We start from the raw sequence: 19232 nt of genomic DNA on the forward strand, positions 1-19232 counted from the left end.
AGAGTGGGGCAGGGCTGGGAGAGGGAGGGTTGGGATGGAGTGTTTACAAAAAGCATGTGAAAATTTTGGGAAGTGATTGGTTCACTATGTTGATTGTGGTGGTTTCACAGGTGCACATGTATGCCCAAACTTTTCTAATTGTATACTTTCATATGTGCAGTTTAATTAAATCTCAAAAAAGCTGTTAAAAAATGTCAAACAAAAGAAGCATCCGTATTTATAGCACCCAAGTTGGCCATTCTTGAAGTTCTCTACAAATCCTAACTGGGATTAAGGTATTTTAATGAATTTTATGCAAATGTAATGAGAAAGTGGATTGAGGAGCAACTAACTGTATTTTAGGTAGGAAGATTTATTTTTCTTAATTGCTGCAAGGTCTGATAATGTACACATAATTATGTTGTTAATTGGCACTTACAAGCATATGTGAGTTTCTCTAGATTTTATTTATGTGTAACATAGTCCGCAGAAAAGAGGTCAAAACACTAAAAACTTAGTGCTTCCTTTATTTTTCATATTGCCAAATATATAGACATTTTATTAAACTAACGAGTGAAAGATAGTTGGGAAGAGAGTTTTTATTGTTTGCTTTTTGTTTTCCTCAGTTTCCTATTTACTTGTATGTGGTAATTCTAAGCGTTGCTATATAAAAACATCCCAATGAATGGTACAATAAAATTGGTAAAAAAATTTTTGCTTTACTTTTTTATTTTTATTTATTATTTATTTAAACAATTTTATTCATTCACCCGACAGAGAAAGACAGCGAGAGAGGGAACATGAGCAGGGGGAGTGGGAGAGGGAGAAGCAGGCTCCCCGCCTAGCAGGGAGCCCGATGTGGGGCTCGATCCCAGGACCCTGAGGATCATGACCTGAGCCGAAGGCAGACGTCCAAAGACTGAGCCACCCAGGCGCCCCTGCTTTAGTTTTTTTTTTTTTTTAAATAACTTTTATTTTAGAATAGTTTTAGATTTAGGGAAAATTTGCAAAGATACTACAGTGTTCATGTACCCTTCACACAATATCCCCCAGTGTCAACATCTGACATTTCTATGGTGCATTTGTTACAATAAATGAACCAGTATCAATACATTATTAGCTGAACTCCAAACTTTATTCAGATTTCCTTAATTTTTACTTACTATTCTTTGTCTGCTCCCAGATCCCCCTCTCAATACATTACATTTAGCCATCATGTCTCCTCAGGCTCCTCTTGGCTGTGACAATTTCTCAGACATTCCTTATTTTTTATGAACTTGATAGTTTTGAGGAATACCAGTCAGATACTCTGTAGAATGTCCCTCAATTAGGATTAGTCTGATGGGCCTAGTTTTTAGAGGTAAGACATTGAGCCTATACCAATCTCACGTTTCCCATTCAAACTTCTAGTTTAATTGTATTCTGGGTCTTGGAGACCTTGAGACTGGCCTCCAGCACCTTAAAGGGGAATGAACATAAGGATGGGGTTGTTGAGTAGGCATGCATTAGGACTACAAGTGCAAAGGTGAAAACACTCAGATACTCAGGCTCCTGGCCTGTATCTCTCTCATTTATTCAATTACATTCCCTCGAGGTGAAAAACGTTATTTTCTAAAAGCAACCAGATCTCAAACCTTATTGATGAGGCAGTAAGATGTTACCAATTAGCTTAATGATTTCATAATACTATTAAACACTTCTCAAAGCAAATTAATATGTATGGAATTTACTTAAAAATATTAAAGTAAACATATAACACAGATACTCTAGGGGGAATGTAGGGAAAAGGATGTTGTAAAATCAATTAGGAGACTGCAATTAGAAAAGATTTGAGAATGGTGTGCAGCCTCATGACATAATCAGAATTATGAAGTTTCCTGATGCAAGTTGTATTATTCTAGACCTTTTCTTCATGGAAGGCCCCCTTCACAGGCATTTTTGTAGACCTCTCTTCTAATATTTCTTGACTTCTTAGCCATTACATATAGAACAAGTTTACTTATTTTGCAAAAGTTCATGCTATTGTCTGACATCTGAAAACTGACAGTAAGAGATGACATTTCTGCAGTTGTGCCTTAGTGAGCATTAATGTTTCTGCAGACTGGAATGGCCTGCATTTACCCATCTGTACCATCTTTACTCTGCCAGGCTCATGGTCTAAACTATATTTAGTTAAGGTATATATTATATTACAGTTAATCTATTATAGCATGAATTAGTGTCCGAGTCTTTCAAATCACAAAAATGCCTAATACTTTAAAAGGGAAAAAACTAGGGGTCCCTGGCTGGCTCAGTCAGTAGAGCATTTCAGTCTTGATCTTGTGGTTTTAAGTTTGAGTCTCACATTGTGAGTAGAGGTCATTTAAAAAAATTACAAAATAAAAAGGGAAAAAAATTATGTTCTGAAAAACCTATAAAATGGGCTTCCAATTATCTTACACACTTAAGGTACTATAAAGTGCACTACAAAAATACAGCTCCACTACATCATCCCAAATGTGACCTAAAACTGATGTACTGGCCGTAGGAAACAACACTAATTGTTTCAGACTTAAAACATAGGAGAAATTTTGGAAGTCAAGACCTCCTAGAAAACTGGTCAAAGAAATTTGAGCTGATGCTTTGTTTCCTAACAAGAAGTACTGTAAAAATAAGGGAGGTAGTAGAATCCATTCCACTGATTTTTCAGATGTCTCAGAGAAGCTGTGGTAGATTTTCAGTATGTCTTTTTTGCTATTAATTCTCCTAGAGAGTACCAATTTGAAAGAAACTTCCTAGTATCTTCTTCTTTATAGTTTAAACAAAGCTAAAAGCCAGACAATTAAGTATTTAACCAAAAAAAAGTCAACAGGAAGGTACGTCTCTACTTGACACTTTGCAGGCATTTTTTTAGATTACTTTGCAATGCCATGCACAACAATAAATCACCAGGTAATTAGCTTGCACTTTGAAATAGAGGGTGTTTTAAAACATACCTCATGGAAATGCTAGGACAGAGATAAGGGCCTGAGGAGGTTAGCTAGCTTTTCACCAGTGGTGGTCATGTGCCTTGAATAAAGGTGGGCAGAAGGAAAAGAAAGAACAATGTAAAGCTGTGAGCATTTGAGAGGGCCTGAATTTGACTGGTGGGTCAATTAACAGGGGTAATGTACTCTCTGAAGAAGCCTGTAAACACAGAGTTCTCATGTCCCACAGCAAACAAGGGATGGGAAACCTATGGAAGGCAAGTTCCCACTGACTGCCTCCTAGCAGGTTTGCTCAGGTGAACTTGGGGCTCACTGATGACATATACTCTATGATGCAATAGAGTCTTGTGGTCTTCAGATTCTTTTTTTTTTAAGCTGCAAAATCCTTTTATCAAATAAAAGCACATGTGGAAACTTAATAGCTTTAAATTAACCATACAGATTAATGGTTAGTTGCCATTTGAATTTTTGGGGTGGTGCTGCTCATCCACCCTATCTCTCTACCTTCCTCCACTCCTCAAGAGGCCCTTGGAGGGGCACCTGGGTGGCTCAAGTAAGTTAAGCTTCTGACTTCCGGTAGAGGTCATGATCTCAGGGTCCTGGGATCGAGCCCCACATCGAGCTCCCTGCTCAGTGGGGAGTCTGCTTCTCCCTCTGCCCCTCCCCCTGCTTGTGCACTCTCTTGCTCTCTCTAATAAATAAATAAAATCTTAAAAGAAAGAAGCTCCTGGAAAACCCTAGTACCTTAGAACTCCAAGAATATGGTCCAAAAAACTTCTCGTTACTGTTTTACAAATTTCCATCTCTTTGAGCTACTGAATTTTAATTGACCATAAAGACCTATAAGAAGGTCTTTATGGTAGTTTTATGGAAACACAGGATTTTTGGTGTCTTAACTACCTTGTTATGATGTTGAAAGCCAATTGGCATGCCATTCTTCTGAGTCAACACTGATTCCATAGCTGAACAATGTAGAATTATTGTCAGGTCACTTCACCTGTCCGAAAATGCTTTCTCTTTTGTAAAATGGAGTGGCAAATAGCAAAATATCAGCCTCTTAGAAGCCATATTTAATAAGTTACTTACCTCCTACTCAACCTCTTCTTTTCAGTTTGCAGGGATCTACTCAATTGTGTATACACACACACACACACACACACACTTAGGTTAAGACTCCTTAGAGAGTAAAACACATTCAAAATCTAAACTCTTTGATGAGATGAGGCCACATGTACTACCTAATTAGGAATATGGAATAGTACTCAATAGTATAATGTTTTCTTTTTATAATCTGAAATATCTCCATTTTCCCTTAATAATTGATAATAATAAATAATAATAAAATTATTCATAGCCATTTAATACCTTTCTCTTTCACTTAACTTTATCAAGCAAATATCTGTGGAGAAATTACAACAAAAAGTAAATGAAGTAAATGGTGGGCAAGAAGAGAAAATGCTACAATAATCAGTTCATCTTTCTTCAAAGAGGGAATAATATCTTATCTAGACCAGAACACTGACCAATAAATAATATATTAGAGATACCTTATTTGGTAGCAATTAGAAAAATTAATATCTTATATAGAAGGTCTTCTTATTTGTGGGGGAGGACAAGGCTTAGGAATAATTTAAATTTACAGAAATCACCAAGATACTTACTTGTATCATGGAAAAGTATTTTGTTACATTTTTAAGGCTTTTTATTGTATTTTTTTTTAAAGATTTTATTTATTTATTTGACAGAGAGACAGCCAGTGAGAGAGGGAACACAAGCAGGGGGAGTGGGAGAGGAAGAAGCAGGCTCCCAGTGGAGGAGCCTGATGTGGGGCTCGATCCCAAAACGCTGGGATCACACCCTGAGCTGAAGGCAGACGCTTAATGACTGCGCCACCCAGGCGCCCCTATTGTATTTTTTTTAAAGACTCTGAAATGTCCTGCTAATAATGATTTAAACCCATTTGTGAAAGAAAAACCCACGAGCTATACATACAACAGGATCAAATAAGCAGCTTAAGGGGACAAAAGTGAGTCTGTTATATGCTGACATGGGAGCCTCAATTTGGGGTATGGTTTGTTTCTTTCCCAAGGAAGCAATGTTTGTTTTTCTGTTTTTTTTAAGCTCTGGTAAAATATACATAACATGAAATTTACTATTCTAACCATTTTTAAGGGTTGGGTCCTCCTGGATCAGAGAGGCCAATTCCTTCTGTGTCACTATTCTTTTACATTCAGGCTTAGATTGTTATTCTTTTTTTTTTTTTTAGTGGTAAAATATACATAAAATTTTAACCAGTTTCAACCATTTTAAAGTGTACAATTTAGTGGCATTAAGTACATTCATATTGTTGTGCAACCATCACCACTATCTAACTCCAGAACTTTTTTTTCATCCCATAGTGGAACTCTATACCCCTTTAAACCATAACTTCCCATTCCTCCCCTTCCCTTAGCCCCTGGTAACCTCCATTTTACTTTATGTCTATGAACATGACTATTCTAAGTATCTCATATAAATGCAATCACACACACATTTGTCCTTTTGCATCTCTCAGCATAGTATCTTCTAGGGTCATCCATGTTGTAGTGTGTCAGAATTTCCTTCCTTTCTAAGGTTTAGTACTATTCCATTGTATATATATATGTTTTGTTTATCCATTCATTTGTCAATGAGCATTTAGATTGTTTCTACCTTTTGGCTATTGTGAATGATGTTGCTGTGAAGACTAGCATACAAATATCTATTTTAATTCCTTTTTAAATTTTTGTTGGATATATGCCCAGAAGGGGAATTATTGGATCATATGGTAATTCTATCTTTAATAAGAGGCTAGTTTTGAAGAGTGACCTGGATTAAGATTTAGTTTAAGTTCCTAGCAGATGTATAATCTTGGGGCAATATAGCATGGTGGCTATGTGAATGAGCTAAAGAAACATGTCTGGGTCCACGTTTTGGCTTCACTGTTGCCTAGCTGTTATTCAACCTCTCTGTGCTTCAGTGTGCAAATCTGTAAAATAGGTAAATAAGCGTTCTTCTCTCATTGGGTTCTTATAAGGATTAGCTACTATCACCCATTTGTTCCTTTATTATACCTATAGCAATGACTCATGAATGGCCTCAGGGGGTCTATAAACCCCTCAATATATATTATACATCAATATTTGTGTACAAGTGCATTTGTAGATTTTTCTGAGGAGTTACAGTGGTTTATTTTTCCCTTTCTTAGTCAGATTCTCAAAGGTGACCTGATCTATCAAAAGGGGAGAAGCACTACCCTAAAATAAATTAGTGGTCTATAATTTAACACCAAGCCTAACAAATGTGAGCTTGATTAGGAAGGCTTATAAAATATTCCATGATGCTTTTAGAATGAGATATTCTCTATGCTACCTTTGTTCTTCTGGCTAAATTCCAGCCAAAGAAATCCCCTTGCAGAAATTCCCTTTCTGTTCTCAACTATGATAATGTTGCTACAAATGGTTTAAAAAAAAAAAAAAGAAAGAAAGAAAGGAGAAGAAAAAAATGAATAAATCCCCAATTCTACATATAACAAGCAAGATATTTAATTGACAAAGATGCACCAAAATGTGTAATAATTAACCTATCTTTAACTTTGGATAACCACTTCTTTGGGCTTAATTTAACAAAGTAGCCCACAGCTTAATGCAGTATACCAATTTTCTTATTGTTCAGTTCCCCAAGTAATATAAATATGTTAAGGCGCCTCTGGGGAAGATCAACAGAATGCATCACAGTGAGAAAGAGCAGTATTGATAAAGAAAAGCCCATGAGGGCTGCAACAAAGCTGCTCTGCCTCTTCAAAGAATAAAATTGCAATGGAAACCCTTCCCTCATAATTAGCAAAGGGTTTTTTTAAAGGTTCTCCATTGATGTGGTGTAGCTGACCCTCCCTTAGTAATAATTATCCCTAGATTTACATACCACTTTTAACATTTCAAAGAGCTTTCACAGGCTTTATCCTAAAGTCAGTGTGGGCTTCCTCTGCTCCCCCAGGGGCCTACAGGTGTTTACTGCCATTCCTCCTCTACTGGGAGTGAATGGAAGCCTGCTGCCTTGGCCTGCTGGGTCCAAACCAGTAGCAGAGCGGAACCACATAGCCTTTAGCATAAATCTTTATCCACTGACCCTAGGTCCTCCTCATGAACAAAAAAGCGAAACAAAACTACTTTGCAGCAAGCCTAACTTAAGAAATCCAGAAAATAGAACTTCAGGCCTTGAAACTATTCTGTAGCACACTCATACATTTAACAAATGCTTACTGGCCATAAACTAAGGACCAGTCATCATTTTAGTGCTGAAGACACTGCAGTTAACCAATCAAAGCCTTTGCCACCACTGAGTTTACATTCCAGTGGGGGAAAGAGAGACAACAAAATAAACAAATACACACATAGTACGTTAGCTGCTAAGAAGTGCTATGGCATGTTTAAAGAGCAGCCAATGTTGGGGGGAGCAGTGGGATGTGAGGTTCCAAAAGGGGTTTGGAGACTGACTCCACAGAACCTTGTAGCATATTGTACAGAATTTGGATTTTACTCAGAGTGAGTTAAGAAGCCATTGGAGGATTTGAAGCAGAAGCATGACATATTCACATTTACATTTTAGTAGCATCACCTGACTGCTGTGTTAAAACAGATTGCATGGGCATGGGCTGAGGCAAGAAGTTAGCTACTGCAATAATCCAAATGAGGACAAGAGTGATAGATCCCTGATGCTCTTTTAGTCAAAATTTACCCTCTGCTCCAGGAACTACTGATTTGATTTCTTTTCTTCCTTCCTTCCTTCCTTCCTTCCTTCCTTCCTTCCTTCCTTCCTTCCTTCCTTTTTTTTAGATTTATTTGTTTTTATTTTAGAGAGAGAGAGAGCGCACGTGGGGTGGGGAAGTGCACAGGGAGAAGGAGAGAAAGAATCTCAAACAGACTCTCCGCTGGGCGGGGAGCCCGATGTGGGGCTTGATCTCATGACCTTGAGATCATGACCTGAGCTGAAATCAAGAGTTGGATGCTTCAGTGACTGCTTTTAGATAAGTGACTGCTTTAGATAAGATAACTAATCACTACAGATTAGTTTTACTGGTTCTAGAACTTGATGTAAGTGGAAGACAATGGGGGTAATGGAGAGGATGGGCTGGAACAGGTGAAGGCTGGGTCCCGAAGTAGGTGCATACAGCATTCACCAACAAGAAGGGATACATTCTATTGTTCCCTCTTTATTTGGTTAGTAGTTTACAAGATTATTTTGAGCTATAAAAATCTACTAACTGTTGTACGTTAGGCCACATTATGTAGCAGGTCTGAGAATTCTTAGATGAGCAGAAATGAGATCTGCTGCATGCCCTCCCTTCTTAGGTAGGGACCTCTCCAAAGGTTTGATTCCACAACTGCCCTTTGTGTGGTATGTATGGAAGACTCTCATGGCACTGGAGTTACCTTGACTATATTTTAATTCTCCTCTTTGCTGTGAGTCATTTTCCAATCAACTGAGGCATATATAATTACTCAGTTTACTGTGCTACTTGTAACCCCACTTGTTACCATTTACCTTCATCCCACAAAAGACCAGCAAAACCTACTTAAAGCAGTTTTACACCTATACATCTCCACAATGTTGATAATCCCCTAACCTTAAAAAAATGAAAAACAATATAGTAAATGAATTTTAGAAAACTTTAATTCCCTCATAATTCTGCCATACAACTGTTGGTATTTTCATATATATTGTCTTCATTTTTGTGCACATGCACACCTATTGTATGTAACTGTAATCATAGTTTACATTTTGTGTTGTTCTTTTTTTATTATGATATAGATTTCATTTTAACCAGTAGTAAAAAAACAAAACAAAACAACTTTTATTAATTTATTATGTTACCAAGCAACTATTATTTTAAAAGTTTGAACAAGTTTTGATTGCCTGATGTGATTAACACATTGGATGAAAAGACAATGGGCACTTAACCTCTAAACAACACTGGAACCTATTACAATATGTTTTTAAAAATCTTATATATATGTTAATTATATCTCAATAAAACAAAAGCAAATCTTATGTAAATTAAAAGATGGTTATGTTAAGTGTAATAATTTTTTGTACATTCAAGCCCTAAGTAATTAAGCATCACCACTGAACACAATTTGAGTGCATTCTACAGATAGAGCCTGGTCCTAGTTACTAAATATATAAAAATGAATAAAGCATCAGTCATGCCCTAGAGGGTATCATTGTTTCTTCTTCACCAAAAAGAACCAAACTGGCAAAGTGTCTACGATAAACATAGACTTTCATATCGCTTGTTTACTTTATGGAAATAAGAAATATCATGAGCAACATGTGGCACTCTTACCATGGGATAGAAACAAGGGTAAAAACTTATACTCTGACTTACAAGTGATAATAGTAACTAATAGATTATTCAATAAGCATGGGCACTCTGGCTGCCAGTATCCATTTCTGGTTGCACAAAGTTAGTATTTAAAAAGAAAAAGCCCGTCATTTTCTTAGGCAGAAAAACACATTTTCAAACAAGCTCAAAGTAATATGTGTCATTAAACCTTCTGAAGGGTCTGAAGGCCATGATTTAAAAAAGGGGTTGGGGGTGCCTGGGTGGCTCAGTTAGTTAAGAGTTTACCCTTAATTTCAGCTCAGGTCATGCTCTCAAGGTTTTGAGATTGAGCCCTGTGTCAGGCTCCATACTCAGCAGGGAGTCTGCTAGAGATTCTCTTTCTCCCTCTCCCGCTGCCCATTCTCCTGCTCACTCTCTCTCTCTCTCAAATAACTAAATTAAAAAAAAAAAAGTAAAAGTAGGGTTGCCCAATGAAAAAAGTATTCGATGGTTTTCATATCACTGCCAACTACTCTCCCAAATGCAATGAAATTTGGTAAAGGACCCTCCCTGCGCTGTGGTCCTGAAGCATGTCAGTAGTATGCAGTAAGCAGGAAGTTAGTGTGAGGTTAGAGGGTCTAGGGCTCTTAGAGAAGGATGGTTCAAGGGCAGGACAAACCAGACTGTATGCTTCTCCACTGGAGGTGAAATTAAGTTAAAAACTCTTTGGGGTTGCCCTAAAGAGGAAAAATGGTCACAGAAGAGAACCATAGGTGGGTATAGAAGAGACTAAGGGTGGATGTGGTTGTAGCTGTGATGGTGGTGGTGGTGTGGTGTTATTATGAGGAGGTATACAGTGCAGACCTATTGGAAAAGAGGCACATATAGGATGATTGCTTGGATATCAGTCACCTATATGTTTTTAGCACCAACTATGGCATCTTCTCTCATCCAAATCACTACCATCATGTAGTAGTTTTTATAAACTCTGCATCAATACCTTAAAGATGGCTCTGAACTCAAGAAATAATCTACTGCAGAGCCAAACTTTCTTGTGTTAAAAACAGTGTTGAACCAGGAATATGGAAATAAGAAATGATCTGCTCACTTACCTTCTCCAGTGCAGCTTGAACAACTGATTCACTTTCTGTATCTAGGGCAGATGTAGCCTCATCCAAGATCAGGACCTTTGGGTTTCGAACTAAAGCCCGAGCAATAGCGATTCTCTGTTTCTGTCCTCCACTCATTTGTGCTCCTTTTTCTCCTACTAATGTATTAAATTTCTAATGAAAAATAGGAAAGAGCACAGAAACAGAAGGCAGCATGATCAAATAATTTGAACAGGAAATGACAATCACAGTTGTGTTTTTAATACCAGCTTAATCACCACTTCAGCCTGGCTGCTTTTGACCTTTGATTTGTTCTTTGTAAAAACAAACTATATGAAAAAAAGGAGTCTAGTAAAGAGAGGACCTAAGAAAAATTTGGCTAGGACTAAAAGAAATGAGAACAGGGACACCTGGGTGGCTCAGTCGGTTAATTGTCTGCCTTCAGCTCAGGTCATGATCCCAGGGTCCAGGATCCCAGGATGGAGTTCTACGTCAGGTTCCCTGCTCAGCGGGGAGCCTGCTTCTCCCTCTCTCCCTCTGCCTGCCACTCCCCCTGCTTGTGCTCTCTCTCTCTCTGACAAATAAATAAATAAAATCTTAAAAAAAAATGAGAATTTATGATCATCAAGGATTTTTAGATAGATTAACAATAATTTGAACCAATTTTCAAAGTTTTTAAAGACAGTTTTAGAATGCACTGGTATCTTTAAAAGAACCACAGTAATACAACTACATTCTTAACTTTTATTTGAAAGGTTTACTAGCAATTTAATATATTACCTACAATTTCCTTCCTGGATATTCTGAAAAAAAGTATGAGACGATTAATGCAAAAACAAACTTCTCAAAATATTTTTCCATCTTGGAACACTTTTTAGGCCTTCTTTTGCTTATTTTATTTTTTATATTTTGGGATATACATCTTTAACAGAGTAGATATCATTAGATATTTGATGTTGGAGGTAATTTCTAGAACTGAGGAAACATAGTAATATTGTATTGGATTAGGTCCATGACCCAAAGCTCATTTCTTCAAGGATATAAATTTAAATAGCCTTTCTAAAACTTTGATTATTCTAGAGTCTGACCTTCAGATATTTTAAAAACATAAACCTTATTGAGAAATAATTTTTTTTTTTTTAAAGATTTTATTTATTTATTTGACAGAGATAGAGACAGCCAGCGAGAGAGGGAACACAAGCAGGGGGAGTGGGAGAGGAAGAAGCAGGCTCATAGCAGAGGAGCCTGATGTGGGGCTCGATCCCAGAACGCCGGGATCACGCCCTGAGCCGAAGGCAGGCGCTTAACCGCTGTGCCACCCAGGCGCCCCTATTGAGAAATAATTTATACACAATAAAACTCACACATTTTAAGGATATGGCTCTATGAATTTTGACAATGAGTATAGTCATGTTATCACCACCCCACTAAAGATACAGAATATTTCCATCACCCTAGTTAGTTCCCTCATGAATCTTTCCAGTCCAAATCCACACATTGATTTGATTTTTATCACTATAAATTAATTTCACTTGTTCCAGAACTTCAAATAAACAGAATCATACAGTGCATGCCTTCTTCAAATTTGACTTATTTTTTAAGAGCCGTTTTAGGTTCATAGTACAATTGAGAAGAAGGTATAGAGATTTCCCATATACCTTAGCCACACACATTCCACACACATGCAATGTCCCCCATTCCACAGGATGTCCCCTCATCCAACATCCTCCACAAGAGTGGTACATTTGTTATAACTGATGAACTTACATTGACACATCATAATCACCCAAATCCATAGGTTACGTTAGGATTCACTCTTGGTGTTGTACATTTTATGAGTTTGGACAAATGTTTAATGACATGTATCCAATTGTTATAGTATCATACACAGTATTTTCACTACCCTAAAAATCCTCTGTGCTCTGTCTATTCTTCCCCACCTCCACTTCAAACTTTGACAACCACTCATCTTTTTTACTGTTTCCATAGTTTTGCCTTTTCAAGAATGTCATATAGTTGAAATCATACAGTATGTAGCTTTTTCCAACTGGTTTCTTCCACTTAGTAATATGCATTTAGGATTTTTCCATGTTTTCATGGCTTGATTGATCATTCTTTTTAGCACTGAATAACATCCCATTGTCTGGACATACCACTGTTTATTTATCCATTCACCTACTGAAAGACATCTTGGTTGCTTCCAAGCTTTGGTGATACAAATAAAGCTGCTATAAACATCTGTGTGTAGGTTTTTGTGTGAACCTAAGTTTTCAACTCCTTTGGGTGAATACCAAGGAGCATGATTACTAGATAATATAAGAATGTTTAGTTTTAAAAGAAACCAAAAAAACTGTCTTCCCAAATGTTCTTACCAATTTGTATTCCCAGCAGCAATGAATGGGAGTTCTTTTTGCTCCACATCCTGGTCAGCATATGGTATTGTCAAGTGTTTTGGATTTTGGCTATTCTAAAAGGCATGTAGTAGTATCTCATTGTTTTATTTTGCATTTCCCTGATGACATATGATGTGGAACATCTTTTCACACACTTATTTGCCATCAGCATATCTCCTTTGGTGAAGTGTCTTTGAAGATCTTTTGCCTATTTTTTAAATCAGGGTGTTTTCTTATTGTTGAATTTTAAGATCTGTTTATATATTTTTGGATAATAGTCTTTTATTGGATTTGTGTTTTGCAAATGTTTTCACCCAGTCTGTGGCTTATCTTCTCATGCTTTTCACATTGTCTTCTGCAGAGCAGAAGTTTTAATTTTAATGAAGCTCAGCTTATCAAAGACTTCTTTCATGGTTTGTGCCTTTGATGTTGTATCTAAAAAATCTTGCCATACCCAAAGCATCTTGGTTTTCTTGTACTTTATCTCCAGGAGTTTTATCATTTTGTATTTCATATTTAGGTCTCTGATTGATTTTAATTTTTGTGAAGGTATAAGTTCTGTGTCTAGATTTATTTTTTTTACGTGTGCATGTCCAGTTGTTCCATTTGTTCATTAAAATGAGCAATAATACATATTGTATGTGCTCTGTTGTATTGCCTATGCGCTTTTGTCATAGACTAGCTGATTATATTTATGTGAGTCTGTTTCTAAACTCTGTATTCTGTTCCATTGATCTATTTGCCTATTCTTTCACCAGTACCACACTGTCTTGATTACTGTAGCTTTATAATAAGTTTTAAAGTTAGATAGTATTGTCCTTTAACTTTGATCTTCTTCAATATTGTGTTGTCTATTGTGGGTCTTTTACCCATCCATATAGACATTAGAATTGGTTTGTTGATATCCACAAAATAACTTGCAAGGATTTTGATTGGAATTGCATTGAATCTATAGATCAAGTTGGGAAGAACTGACATCTGGCAATATTGAGTCTTTCTCTCCACAAACATGGAATATCTATTTAAAAAATTCTTCTTTGACTTCATTCATCAGAGTCTTGTAGTCTTCTTTATATAGTTCTTGTACATTGTTAGATTTAAACCTAAGTAATTCATTTTTTTGGTTGCTAATATAAATAGTATTGTGCTTTTAATGTCAGATTCCACTTGTTCATTGCTGATATATAGGAAAATGACTGACTTTTGTATATTAACCTTGTATCCTGCAGCCTTGCTACAATTCCAGTGTGTACTTTTTTGTTCTGTCCTAGCTAACATAATATTTTTGAGATTCATCCCTGTTGTGTGCATCAGCAATTCCCTCCTATTTATTTTTGAGTAGTGCTTCAACAATGTGAATCTACCTTGGCTTACCAAATTCAAAAAAACAAATAAAAACAAAAAACCATGGAGCTCAGTTAATTTTGATTTTCAGTTAGCAGTGAATACTTCTTTAGCATAAGTATATCACATACAATATTTAGGATATACTTATGCTACAATTATTCATTGTTTATCTGAAATTCAAAATGTACTGAAAATCTTGAATTTCATCTAACAATCATATATCGATTACAATTTATCTATTCAGCTGCTGATGAACATCTGGATTATTTCCAACTTTTCAATAGTATGAATAAAGCTGCTACAAACATTCATGTACATAATATTCTTGTGGTCATATTTTTATTTCTTTTGTTGGAAAAATACGTGGGAATAGAATGCTGAGTCTTAAATGTATGTTTAACATTATAATAAAGTGCCAAATTTATTTCTAAAATAACTGTACCAATTCACTTTATTCAGAATGAATAAGAGATTTAATTGTTTTACATCGTCATCAAAAGTTATTATTGTTATTCTTTTTCGTTTTGGCCATTCTAGCAAGTGTGGAATGCTATCTAACTGAGGTTTAACTTTGGATTTCCCTGTTGACTAATAATGTTGAATATTTTTCATATGTATATTTATGGGTGTCTGAAATATCTGTTCAAGTTTGTACTTTACTTTTGGTTTTATTATTGGGTTATAAGAGTTATATCTATCTATCTATCTATCTATCTATCTATCTATCTATCATCTATCTATCTATCTATCTATCTATCTATCTATCTCCTGGGTGCGTGTCCTTTGTCAGATCTGTGTATTGTGAATATTTTCTTTCATTCTGTCTTGTCTTTTTACCTTCTAAATAGTGTATTTTAAAAGGTTTTAATTTCAATAAAGTTCAATTTATCATTTTTTAAAATAGTAAATACTTTTCTATCTAAGAAATCCTCGGCTACTTCAAAGTCACAAAGGTTTTTCACCCAAGTTTTTATTTTTGAAGTTCGATACTTTAAGTTTTTTTTTTTTTAAGTTTAATTTATTTTTAGAGAGAGACAGCGTGAGCATAAGTGGGAAGAGGGGCAGAGGGAAAGAATCTCAAGCAGACTCCTTGTTGAGTGGGGAGACTTACTTGGGGCTCAATCACATGACCCTGAGATCATGACCTGAGCTGAAATCAAGAGTTGGACGCTCAACTGACTGAGCCACCCTGGCGTCCCTTGATAGTTTAAGTTTTTACATATGATCTAAGATCCATGGCAAATTAATATGTGTGTATGGGGTGAGGTAAGGGCCACATTTAATTTGTTTTTCTCATATGAATATCCAATTTTTCCAGCACCATTTGTTGAAAAAACTTTCCTTTCCCCCAAAGAATTAATACTGGCCTTGCCAAAAATCATTTGACTAGATATGTGTGGGTCTATTTCTGGACTCTATTCTATTCTACTGATCTACATGTCCATTGTTGTGCCATTTCCTCTGCTTTAATTGCTGTCTTAAAATTAGATATTGTATGTCTTTCAGCTTTGCTGGGTTTTTTCCCGTAATCTTAAAATTAGATATTGTATGTCTTTCAGCTTTGCTGGGTTTTTTTCTGTAATTGTTTTGCCTATTTTTGGTCCTTTAAATTTTCAAATAAATTCTGGAAGCAGCAGGTCAATTTCTAGACACACACACACACAAAAAGACTACTGGGATTTTGATTGGTATTTGATTTTTGGGAGAACACATATCTTTAAAAATACGGCATCTCTAAATCAATGGAATAAGTTACATTCTATTTATTTAGATCTTTAGTTTCTCTCAGAAACATTTCATATTTTTCCCATAGAAGATTTACACCTTACATTAAATTTGTTCTATTTTAATATATTTTGATGCTACTTTGAATGCCACTTGTAATTTTATTTTCATTTGTAACTGTTGCCACTATTTAGAAATCTAGTCAACTCTAGGTCTTACTAAGATTATCTACTTCTTTATGACTGAGTTTTGGTAGTTTGTGTCTCTCAATAAATTGACCCTCAACTAAGTTGACAAATTCATAGTCATAGCTTTACTCATACTTTTCCTGTAATATTTTAATCTCCTTGAGATCATTAGTGATGTACTACTATCTTTCATTCCTGATATTGGTAATTTCTCTTCTCTTTTTTGATTCTTTATCAGCCTTGCTATCGTTTTACTGATTTCATTAATCTTCTCAAGCAAACAGCTTTTGATTTTAATGATTGTTTCTAATGTTTTTCTGTTTTTGCTTTCACTGATTTTTGCTCTAATCTTGATTATTTCCCTTCTGCTTTCTTTGTTTTTTTTTTTTTTTTTTAAAGATTTTATTTATTTATTCGACAGAGGGAGACAGCCAGCGAGAGAGGGAACACAAGCAGGGGGAGTGGGAGAGGAAGAAGCAGGCTCATAGCGGAAGAGCCTGATGTGGGACTCGATCCCGTAACACCGGGATCACGCCCTGAGCCGAAGGCAGACGATTAACCGCTGTGCCACCCAGGCGCCCCTCTTCTGCTTTCTTTGGGTTCAACTTGCTCTTCTTACTCTAGTTTCTCAAATTAGAAGCTTCATTTACAAATTTTGGATCTTTTTTCTTTCTAAAAGAAGAATTTAATGCTGTAACTTTATCCTAAAGCAGTTCTTTAACTGTATTCTACAAGTACTGATACACAGCAGTTTCATTTTCATTTAGTTAAAAATAGTCATTAATTTTCCTTGAAATGTCCTCATTTAGCCATAAATTATCTAGAAGTGAGTTATTTAATTTTCATATATTTGTGGATTTTCCAGTCTATGGCCATACCACCCTGAACGCGCCCAAGCTCATCAGATGTTTGCGGATTTTCCAGATGTATTTCTGTTACTGATTTCTATACTTTAATTCTGTTATCATCTGAGAACATTTTTTGTATGTTTTCTTTTTTAAAAATGGCCCAGAATATTGTTTATCTCAGTGAATGTTCCATGTGTACTTGAAAAGAATGTATTCTGTTATTATTGGTGGAGTGTTCTATATATGTCAGTTAGATCTAGTTGGTTGATAACATTGTGCAGGTCATCTATAGCCTTACTGATTTTCTGCCTAGTTGTTCTATCAAGTACCGAAGGCTTCAATAAAACTGTGGGTTTGTCTATTTCTCCTTTCAGGTGTTAGCAGTTTCTACTTCATGCATTTTGAAGCATAAACATTTAGATTATGATTTCTTGCTTACGGGTCATAGTTTCCTGTTTCTTTGTATATCTAATTGTTGAAGAATATATGCTGAATTCTGTACATGTTATGTTGGAGAAACTCTGAATTCTGTTTTCTCTTGAAAACAAAGTTGATTTTTGTTCTAGTAAGCAATTCAATCCTGACTGATCATTTCAAGCTTGTGTAATCCTGGTTTTATGCATTGCTGGGGTGAATATGTAGAAAATCTCTAAATTTGGCAGGACCCAACCTATAAGTTTTATCTCCTCTAGGGATCTTGTCATGGCTTGATTTTAGAATTTGTTAGGGCAGGTCTAGAGTCAGCATACTCTAAGGTATGGACTTTACTCTTAAGGTGTGGCCTTTTTCGGTGTCTCAGCTATATGCTTGAGGTATTAAAAAGGTGTTAATGTTCTCTCTCCACTCTGGCTGGGCTGTGCTTTACATCCCCATCACACTCCTTGACTTGTAGTATCTCCGTTCTACTCAGCTTTGTAGCAGCTGCTCCCTGGTAATCCCTGGGAAGTCTTATGCTCAGATATGGATTCCCAAGGGGTGCCTGCAGGGACTTCTACCCCTGTACCTTAACTCCACAGCTCTTTCATTTTCTCTCCAGTTGCTTAATTTCTCCCTGAAATTCTATCCTGCCTTTCAGTTTAGTGGAGTGCCATGTTCTGTCTTGATTCTAGTTGACAGAGATGGGGTCGGAGATTTGTTCCTATGCGGAATACTGCAAATTCATGGACTTTCCTCATGAGTTTCCTTTCTCTCAGGGATCAAAGTTTTGTGTTACCTCTTGTCCAATACTTGGAAACAATATCTTTAAGAGTTACATTAAATTTACAGCAAGGGACATCTTTGTGTAAATACTGGCCTTTTACTAAAAGCAAGTAGTAACTTACAGGGTATGATTTAAGAGGTTCCAGAAAACTCCCTAATTCCAAGTGGGAAACTGAAGAGCCTTGGTGTTTGAGGAAAAGGTCAAAGAAAGAAAGTCTGTTTTCCAAAACTACAAGGCAAAGTATGACCTCAAGCCCTTAATGAGTTTGCTATTCCAATTATGACCTAAATAATGGGGATAAAAGGTAATTATTAACATAACGGAAGTTTTTATTAAAAGAAACAAAAGGAAGAACAAAATTATTATGACCCATGGAGTATATATATCCACCGAAAAATATATCCACTGAAATAAACTTTTTTGTTACTGTTGCCTTTTGATATAATAGAATTTTATTCTGTATTTTATTTTTTAAAGATTTATTTATTTATTTTAGTGAGAGAGAGAGAGGGAGATATGTGCACGTGGTGGGGAGGTGCAGAGGGAGTGGGAGAGAGTATCTCAAGCAGACTCCCTGCTGAGCACAGAGCCCACCACAGGGCTTGATTTCAGGACCCTGAGATCATGACCTGAGCTGAAACCAAGAGTCAGACGCTTAACTGACTGCACCACCCAGGTACCCCTTATTCTGTATTTTAATTTCAAATCTCATCCCTTTGTAATTTACAGGGTGCTCCCCACAACAGTTTCAGGTGATACTGATGAATGAATACTTCGGGAAATGTAAATATGGTTTTATAGCCATCACTTCTAAATATCCATTAGGATCTGATATATCCCAATATCAAGAGTTTTAGTTTATTCTATCTCTTTCCAAATATGATTTTACATTTCTTGTCCGATTTTGGCTTCTTGTGCTTCTAAAAAATGATCCTAGTTTTCCTTTTTTTTTTTTTTTTTTTTTTAAAGATTTTATTTATTTATGTGACAGAGAGACAGCCAGCGAGAGAGGGAACACAGCAGGGGGAGTGGGAGAGGAAGAAGCAGGCTCATAGCGGAAGAGCCTGATGTGGGACTCGATCCCGGATCGCCAGGATCACGCCCTGAGCCGAAGGCAGACGCTTTTAACGACT

General features: G+C 36.2%; 1 protein-coding gene across 1 annotated transcript in view; it reads right to left on the minus strand.

The window, feature by feature from the left end:
• Positions 1-19232, minus strand: part of ABCB5 (ATP binding cassette subfamily B member 5) — a 120662-nt gene that overhangs the window by 67257 nt on the left and 34173 nt on the right. Inside the window, exon 13 of the mRNA XM_045793653.2 lies at positions 10401-10571. Coding sequence (XP_045649609.1) covers positions 10401-10571 — 171 coding nt within the window. The remainder of the gene's footprint in view (positions 1-10400; positions 10572-19232) is intronic.

This window comes from Ursus americanus, chromosome 3 (genome assembly GCF_024610735.1).
Source record: "Ursus americanus isolate L20-20 chromosome 3, mUrsAme1.1.p, whole genome shotgun sequence".
In the NCBI taxonomy this organism is placed as follows: domain Eukaryota; kingdom Metazoa; phylum Chordata; class Mammalia; order Carnivora; family Ursidae; genus Ursus; species Ursus americanus.